Consider the following 9329-nt stretch of genomic DNA (forward strand, 5'->3'; position numbering starts at 1 on the left):
GAGGATTATGAAAGGGGAAGCATTTCTTTCTCTCAGACCTCTATTTGTGCTGGGAAGGAGGACCGTTCTGGTACAGTGCCCAATGTAGAAACCTCAAAACTCATTTTGTGGTCTGTGATTCTCATGTACTTAATGGAGCCTAATTTTGTTTATTCAGACTGTGCTCCATTTTTGTGAAAGCTATGGGAGATTCTCGAAAAAAATGTGGACAAATAAAGATCACATTTTTGTCAGCCTTGAGTTCTTTTGAATATTCTTAAGCATAGTGAAAATACAGCAGTTGAAGCACTGGTTTCAAGTAACAGCATGATAAATAATACGTTCACATTAGGGTCACACTCAATTTTGACTATGCATCTTAGAAATTAAGCTTCTATAAGCTGCTTTTTAATGATAACTTGTTTACCTCCTTAAAGTAGTCTGTATCAAAATAATCTTTTATTTATGTTGTGTATTCCTTTTTATCTCCGCAAGGCGTAGTTGACTGATTTTGATAACTGATGACGTCAGAATAAATAGTGTTTCAGGACAAACGTTAAAAGTGTTAGTGTGGTGCAGGTGTTGAGAAACGCCATTTTTGAGCTGTAGAGAAAAGAAACTAAACACCTACCTTGAGCTGAGACAACGCCTCTAACCAAGCAATTGGAAAGCACTGAACCTGCTTCTCTAACTTCCCTAGGTTGATTAGGGTGTTGAACAGGATCTGGCCTTCACCTCCAAACTGGGGTGCAAGAAGGCTCTGAGTGCTCCCATAGCTTCTGCTGCAGGCTGGAGCAGCCCTGTGTCTCTGGATCCATTGGGGACCTGCAGCTTTTCCAATTAGAGCCAAATTCACCAGGCAGTGACTACATTAGCAGATGGAGGCAGGCAGAATAATTCATGGAATCACAGAATCATGAAGGTTGGAAAAGCCCTCCAAGATCATCTGGCCCGACCATCCCCTTACTACCAATGTCACCCACTGAACCATGTCCCTAAGCACCACGTCCAACCTTTCCTTGAACACCCCCAGGGCGGTGACTCCACCACCTCCCTGGGCAACCCATCCCAATGCCTGACTGCTCTCTCTGAGAAGAAATGTCTCCTCATTTCCAACCTGAACCTCCCCTGGCGCAACTTGAGGCCATTCCCTCTGGTCCTATCACTGGTTACCTGTGAGAAGAGGCTGACCCCCAGCTCCCCACACCTTTCTTTCAGGCATCTGTAGAGAGCAATGAGGCCTCCCCTGAGCCTCCTCTTCTCCAGATCAAATACCCCCAGTTCCCCCAGCCGCCTCTCACAGGACTCGTGTTCCAGACCCTTCACCAGCTCTGTAGCCCTTCTCTGGACACGCTCCCGGGCCTCGATGTCCTTCTTGTGGTGAGGGGCCCAAAGCTGAACACAGCACCCGAGGCACCCAGCAGTACCCCCAGACCCTTTCCCTGTGCAATTCATGCCAGCTGTTAACGTTTTATGTCCGCTCCTGGGTGCGATCAGCAGCAAGCTTTACCACGCGAGCGTTTGGTCGAGGCAGAGAGGCCGGTGCCTTTTGTAGTGAGGGGAAGGAGGGGGCGGGGGGGGGGGGGGGGGAAGCCCCTGGAGGGGCGCCCCGGGGAGGGCCCGGCCCCGCCGCACGGGGGCGCGCTGCCGCAGGGAGGCGCGCCCCCGCTGCCGCCGCCTCCTTTACCCAATCACAGCCGGTGGGCGGGCCGCCCGCCTGCCCCCAACCAATCGCGCCGCGCGGCCCAAAGGCGGCGGAGCCAATGGGGGCCGGTCGCGGGGCCGGGCCGGGCCGTGTGGGGCTGGCGGGGCGGCGGGCGGCGGGCGCAGCGCTCGGGGCCCGGCTCGGCCCGTCGCGGCTCGCCTCAGGGCCCGCAGCCGCCCCCCGGCCGTGCCCCCGGGATGCTCCGTGCGGCCGTCGCGCCTCGGGCCCCTCCGCTCGGCCCTCCCTGAGCCTCCCGGCTCCCGTTTACCCTGGTGCCGTCCCGTCCGCTCCCGCCGAGCCGCAGCCAGCGGGATGGTGGTAGTCACAGGGCAGGGCAGAGCCAGCCGAGACCCGGATGAGGCCATGTCGAGCTCGGAGGCGGAGGATGAGTTCCAGGAGCCGGCCACCCCCACCGCAACCCAGGCAGGAGAAGCGCTGCCGCTGCTGCCGCAGCAGGTAAGGGCGCCGGGGCTCCCTGCCCCCGGAGGGCCCGTGTCTGCGGCACCCACAGCCCAAAAGCTCCGGGATTTCCTCGTGTCCCTGCCTGCCCGGTGCCGTTCCCCTTATTTCCTAAATCCTTGAAGCCCCTCGCGGCTTATTTTGGTAGCCTGGCAGCGGTATGCCCAATTTCCATCAGTGTTTGAACTTGACAGATGCAGATAGGTCTTTATTCCGGTGCCGGAGCATCTTGTTGTGTGCTGTGAAGTTTTGGGGGCCTGCTGTAAGCCCAAGGTAACGACAGAATCACTGAGTGCTCAGCATAAAGGAACCGGTGCCACAGCAGCTGAGGGCAAGTCCCAAAGCTGGCCTTGGGAGTTTTCTGTCCCCTGCCTTTTGTTTTTATGGAAAAGGGAGAGGAGGCTGTTTTGTACTTGTTTCTTTCCCCAAAAGAACCAAAAGGAAACGTTAAAGCTCTTAATGAATACCTGGTATTGAAATTGGAGTGATTGCTGCTGTTTCAGACTTCCATCCTCAATGACACCATTCGCTGATTACACCCAGAAGCCATCCGAAGTATTCAAGGTGTTAACCCTTGAACCTCGCTGCTTTGTGGCAGCAGGCCAGGAAAGAGGCGCTTGTCAGACCAAACGGTGTCACGGCGGCAGAGACTGCGCTGTGCCCTGTGGAAGTTCTCACCTGTTTGGCCTATGCGTGTATGCAATGCTCTCTGGGCTCGTTTCTGACGATGTGATTGCTTTTTCAGTTTCCAGAAGTTGTCCCACTAAATGTAGGAGGCATGCATTTTACAACGCGACTGTCAACGCTGAGACGTTACGAGGATACAATGTTGGCGGCTATGTTCAGCGGAAGACACTATATTCCAACCGACGCCGAAGGCAGATACTTCATAGACAGAGATGGAGCTTACTTTGGGTATGTGCGGTGGTGACCTCAGCACCTTGCTTCTCGAGTGATTACTTCAAATAACTTTTAAGGAAAAATAAGTTTTACGTTTATTTCTTCTAGCTAAATCATATTTGTGTAGTAGGCTTTAGGAAAACGTGACTGGCATGCATCCCTGACTTTTAAACACCTCAAAGAGAAAATGAATAGCAGCATATCACAACTGAAAACAATTCATTTCATTCCTAAGGGCTTAAGTTTTACAGTGGAGAAAGAAAAAAAACAAGTAATATTTTGAATTTGTGCATTGCCTCTTCTGGAGTATCTACTTTCAACGTATCAAAACATTCTTATGTTTTAAAAAAGAATTTATTTGACATTGCTTTTATATGAAGCTTTTTCGTACAATAGTACTTTTCAATTAATGTTACAGTGTTTATGATAAAGAGGGAATGGAGGGGATGCATCTAGGTTACTTAAGCTATTGAAAGAATGATGTTTTCTGTGTTTGTGATATTTGTGGATATTAATCCAAGTCAAGTTGTGCAGTCGTGTGTTAAGAAGACACGTTGTCCAGAAATTGTCTAATTTAGATGCTTGACTGGTTTAAACTAGTCTGCTCTATTAAAATGGCAATGATTACAGGAATATTTCACTTCCTATAAAATTCCCATTATATCAAGATCTTTTTTGTGCGCTATGTCTTTAAATGATTCTTTCAGTTGTTTATAATTCTTATCATGTATCTGAACTTAGTTAAATTTATATTTTGCTTATCAGACTGTTGCCTCTAGGTATATTATACTGCTCATTTTGAATACAGTTAGCCACATCCGTAAGTGCTGGATTTCCCCTGAATGAGAATATGCAAAGGGGAAGTATTGTTTGGCTTTAACTAATGCATTTCTGAAAATATAAATGGACAGCTAACACAGTGTCTGTGCCTCTGATGGGTTTCAACTTGCCAAGAAGAAAGAGTCATCAAAGTGTATGTGCTTTTTGGTAAGTGAATAACTTACCTTTGGAGCTCTTCAAAAATACATTATATTAAAATGTGACTGAGAAAAAAAAAAGGACATGGCTTAGAGATCTTCTTTTTAAATTATTTTTTCCTGGCCATGCCATATTCCTTCACTTTCAGGATTTGTTTTGAAACTTTGTAGCATTTGTGTAGCTTTAGTTAAAATAACCCTGATCTTACTAATATTCTGCTTGAATTGTAAGATTTCCCGTGAGATTGCAGGAAATGATGTTTATCTTTGCTAGCAATGTTCATAGGTTAAGATCTTCACCCAAGGCACATTTTGCAATTTAACTTCTATTTCTTGTTTCTCCTTTGTAGACATTTCCTTAATCTCTTCATCAGAGAAGGGTTGAATTATTTTCAAAGCACATTTGGATTGTACCTTAATTTGAGGCAAAAAATAGATTAAGCCACTGCAGTCATTTGAAAATGATTATTTCTTTACATTTGACAATTTAAAAGTTCCTGCTACCGTGTTGGAAAATCAATTCATTTCCGATGTTACTGATCTGAATTCAAAATGTAGCAGGAACAGAAAGCCGTGTTAGCGCTTGCTGTGTTTGTTGACATTATAATGAAGATTACAGCAATGCTTGTTTTACTTGATATGGTCAATAATAGGTGGTTAATGCTTATAAAATGACTTCTCTGTTAAAAATATTTCAGCTTAAGTGTTGCAGAACCACAAGGAAATGTTCTCTTTTTTAACTGATCATTATTTTTGATTAAAAAAAACATGTATGGCCCTGGTCCTGTGAAAAGTACACCTCCTTTGCAAATGCAGCATCCATTCAGCTAGAAGCTTGGTTCTGGGTGGGATAAAATGTCCATGCATTTGAAAATCAGAAAGATTATTTTGTCACAGACATAATTTTTGAAATACAGTGACTTCAATATCTTTCCCATGTTGGTATTTTTTATATTTTATATAAAATATATCGGTTTTTTTTGAATGTGTTTTGACATTTACAGTTGAAAGGTGAAATACTTGAATTGGAGGCTTGAAAATGGCAAATGTTTTTAAAAATGTATGTTGGAAATGTAATTTGGGTTTATTTCAGTTACTGAAGATTAAGAATTTCTATCTCAGTAAACAACGAATACGTTTCCTTTCCCACGCACAACAGTTTTGGAGGAAACTTGTTAATTAATAGTATTTTTTTTTCCCCTTTTATTTTTAGAGACATACTTAACTTTCTGCGATCTGGTGACCTGCCACCAAGAGAACGAGTGAGGTCAGTTTACAAGGAAGCTCAGTATTATTCCATAGGACCATTGCTAGACTATCTGGAGGATGTCCAGCCTCTGAAAGGAGAAAAAGTTAGACAAGCTTTCCTGGGCCTAATGCCATATTACAAAGGTAAATAAACAAAGTAGTATTGACTGTTTTCTTCTAGCATGATTCAAGTAGTATATGTGGTGTTCTCAGGCCTGCTTTCAGCTTTCAAACTAATTCTGTTATATTTTAAAAGCTTTTATGTACCTTTCATGCTATTTAGATCCATGAAGTTTCCACGTCAGATTTGTTCCTGCTGCATCTGAGGATGTGGAGTTTTATGCTGTCTTAAAAAGGAGCAAGATCTAGGTCATAACATGCGAGGCTTATTATTGAATGAGAAGGCTTCTGTGCCTCTGCATCTGTTCTGTTAGGCCCTGCAATTGAATAATTTTGGGCATCTAGTAAGGACACCGAGTTCACATGATAACTGAGACTGATTTAATTAATATAAAGTGTATTTAGCGGCATGCAGCTTACACTTGCTAATACTCTATTAAGAATAACACGTGAAACACTGCAGTAGTGTTTTGCAGGGAAAAAATGTATTGGTTTTCTTTTACTGTGCGTTTCATTGTTGTTTACAACTTTTTACTGTTTTTTAGATCATTTGGAACGGATAATTGAAATAGCAAAGCTTAGAGCTATGCAAAGAAAAGCAAGGTTTGCAAAACTGAAAGTCTGTGTCTTCAAAGAAGAGATGCCCATCACTCCCTACGAATGCCCTCATTTCAATTCTTTACGTTTTGAAAGAAGTGAAAGCGAGACGAAGCTGTTTGAACATCACTGCGAAGTAGATGTATCTTTTGGACCTTGGGAGGCTGTAGCTGATGTTTATGATCTTCTGCACTGTATTGTGACGGACCTGTCTGACAGAGGGATAACTGTGGATCATCAGTGTATTGGTGTGTGTGATAAACACCTGATAAATCACTATTACTGCAAGCGTCCTATCTATGAATTCAAGATCACTTGGTGGTGAGTTATTTTGCCCAGAGCAGTGCAGGGGATGAAAGGACTTCTGGATGACGATTGCTTTTAATATTTTTGCAACGTGTCTCTGGAAATGCATTGCTGCTAACGTATATTGGAATCAGTCTGCTGAAATGTTGGCTAATGCTTAGCTGTTCAGCGAAGAGGAACCTGTTGCAGAGGTTGAAAAACCTCTGAAATGTTTAAAAACCAGCCTGAAACAAGACTGTTGGCTCAGGTACCTTAATGAGGCACAAAACAAAGTCACCTCATGGAAATTCTGGAGAGGAGTGTCTAACATTTGAAAAAAATGTGCCACCTACCAGGTGGCTTTAGTATTTTAGTCTGCAAAACAGATATAACAGATCTCACCTGCGTTATTATAAAGCCTGGGGTGCTAGTAATGCTGATATAACGTGGTTGAATTTTACCCACTTAGAAACGTTTTAGTCACTACTTAAACTTGCCACTTTATAAAATTGAGTAACATCCAGCACAGAGATTCTGGAAATGTAATTTTGATGTAATAGACAATTAAAAAAAAAAAGAGTATTCCCTATATATTATTACTTGTGAAGATGAAGCTATATTCCTTTTTTTTTTTTTAAATTATGAATCTGCATCGTGAATTATAATACTATATTTCAATTGTTTCCATTGTTATAAAAAGGAACAGCAGATTTGGAATATATTCCTTAATGCTTTTAGGAATAATTACTGTTCATGGAAGACTTGTGCCTGTTTTTAGCCTTAGAAATTCTAAATGTTTACAGTATCTACAAAAGAAGCTCTATAGAATCAGGTCATTTGCAAAGGCTTTTGGTAAATGAGAAAACTCCATATGTATGTTCCTATTAGCAGAAGTAGGAGGAATATTTAATGTATATTATTTTATTACTGACTCTTTTTACATTCTGTGGTATTAAACTTTGTTCTAGAGTTAGTCAAATGGTAAGTACTAACCTTTGCCTCACCTTTGGACAATTAAGTCTCATTTTCAACATTCTTGTTGACCCTTCTTGGTGTAATATCAGGACACTTTTTTTTTTTCAGCCTTCATATTCAAATGTACTGGTTGATATGTGGAGAAATAGCTGGGAAGTAAATTTCTTTCCGTACTGGAGGAGGCAACCATTGCAGAATCTTACTCTTTTCAAAAGGTAGTTGTTGCAGTTCTGTCTATGAATAGCCATCTCCTGAAGTTCAATTACTTCATGTCCAAAACTGAAATACAGATCTAAACATCTGAAGGTGCAGAAAACTCAAGTATTTTTCAAAAAGATCCCACTTGATGTGACCTCAAAACAAGCTTGAGGATGGAGGGAAAGTCAATGTTTGTGTATTACATTCCGTTGGATTAGTTAATACAAAAGTCTTGTTTAATTAAACTTCTGACCAAAATGCTTTTCAGAAACATGTTAATTATAATAATCAAAATTTTCAGTTACCTGAGATAATTTTTAGAATAATTATTAAAACTTTACCATAAAATTGTCTTATAAAAATATTTTGAAGAGGCTAATTGTTTGCATCAATTAGCCTTCACACTTTTATGTATTTAATTTAGGGATTTTTATTAAATTGTCTCTCCGAGGTAGGGACACATAGCTCTAATGATCTCATTTCAAATGTTTACTTACAGTCATCGTCAAGTACTGAGCTTCAGGTCCAGAGCTTAAATTTGGAAAGGGAGTGGGGTGGAGGCAGGAAGGGGAGGAAGGCAAATGTCACGTCTGTGTATTTGTATCTTATTTTAAGTTGGATTAAATTGTTTTCTTAAATATTGGCCTTTCTGTTACAAGTCACTGTACTTGTATTTGACAACCTAAAATCACACGTCAAACAAACTAATAAAATTTCCCCAAACTGAGAGGAAGCTTGCATGATTTCTTTGCTACTCTGCTGGCTTCTTTTTTTTTTTTTTTCAGGGAGTCTTAAATTGCAAACCACGATTTCCAATAAAATGACATAAAACCTTAAAGCTGAGGCTTACAGAGTTTTGGCTGTTTATATACCTCAGAGTTTCCAGCATCAGTTTATTCAGAGACCCTGATGAGAATCCCAGTTTTACTGGGATTTTACTGATATTTTTTGCCACTTCCCATGTAAGTATTTACATGGGACATAATTCTGGTTTGAATTTCAGCACTACTTGTAGAAGTGGAACACAGTCTGACTTAACAGTAGGATTTTTTGGGGGGCGGAGGGCTAAGAATTGTTCTGTTATCATAGAGAAGCTATGATAATAAAGTCCCTGTTTAAATTGTTTGCTATTTTTAATATGCACACACTGATACATTTTTTTTTCCTGCTAATTGTTGAAAGAAGTGTGGAAGTAAGGAAGACTACCTAACCAAAACGATAAAAATCTTGGTCTGTATCAGGTGCATCTTAATTGAAACTTTCATCCTTCGTGTCCTCCAGAAGACAGAAAACATTGTGCAATATTGAAAGAAAGCATGGATTTGAGCCAACATGCTTTCACTTAGCACATACATTCTGCGTGTTGTGATTTGTACGAATTAACAATATTGTTAGTGACTACACTCGTTCTAAGCAGTCTTTGTTTACAATGGTTTAGATTATATTGCCTAATATATATTCGTTTTTTGACAGAAACAGAAGAGTTGTGCAGGCAGATGTCAGGGGAGTATAATCTAATAACTGGTTTATATAACGTTATTGACATCTTTTCTTGGCATATAACGTAATTTTTGAAATTCTGCGTTTGCAACTAAAATGTGAGTAGCTGATCTATGTTAAGATGATTGGTTTTGTATATCATGAATGCTATACAATTGTCTAATTAAACTAAATGCCTATGTAATACTGCTTATTTATTTATTTATTTACTTCAAGAATTTCGTTATGTCTGGCTAGGCCAGAGGTTTGCTAGAACATACCTATTTCCCTGTGCTTAAATGTTTTTTTTCCCCTTACTTAAATGTTTTTGTCACTTTAATACCTATATTGCTACTTTTACGTGCACACAACCCCCCAAATACCTTGTGGTTGCAAACTGACACCAT

General features: G+C 41.1%; 1 protein-coding gene across 1 annotated transcript; it reads left to right on the plus strand.

The window, feature by feature from the left end:
• The first annotated feature begins 1774 nt into the window (after positions 1–1774).
• Positions 1775–9127, plus strand: KCTD7 (potassium channel tetramerization domain containing 7). Its single transcript, XM_013189932.3, has 5 exons — positions 1775–2140; positions 2889–3058; positions 5234–5412; positions 5934–6306; positions 7354–9127. The coding sequence occupies exons 1-5, from the start codon at positions 1997–1999 to the stop codon at positions 7403–7405; spliced, it is 918 nt and encodes a 305-aa protein (XP_013045386.3). The 5' UTR covers positions 1775–1996; the 3' UTR covers positions 7406–9127.
• The last annotated feature ends 202 nt before the right edge of the window (positions 9128–9329 follow it).

The sequence above is a fragment of the Anser cygnoides genome, chromosome 18 (genome assembly GCF_040182565.1).
Source record: "Anser cygnoides isolate HZ-2024a breed goose chromosome 18, Taihu_goose_T2T_genome, whole genome shotgun sequence".
In the NCBI taxonomy this organism is placed as follows: domain Eukaryota; kingdom Metazoa; phylum Chordata; class Aves; order Anseriformes; family Anatidae; genus Anser; species Anser cygnoides.

Excerpts from the sequence above, each read along its gene's own strand:
- KCTD7 (XM_013189932.3), top strand. The coding sequence starts at position 1,997 with ATGGTGGTAGTCACAGGGCAGGGCAGAGCCAGCCGAGACCCGGATGAG. Across the intron at positions 2,141-2,888 it reads TGCCGCTGCTGCCGCAGCAG|TTTCCAGAAGTTGTCCCACT; the intron begins GTAAGGGCGCCG and ends TTGCTTTTTCAG. Across the intron at positions 3,059-5,233 it reads AGAGATGGAGCTTACTTTGG|AGACATACTTAACTTTCTGC; the intron begins GTATGTGCGGTG and ends TTTTATTTTTAG.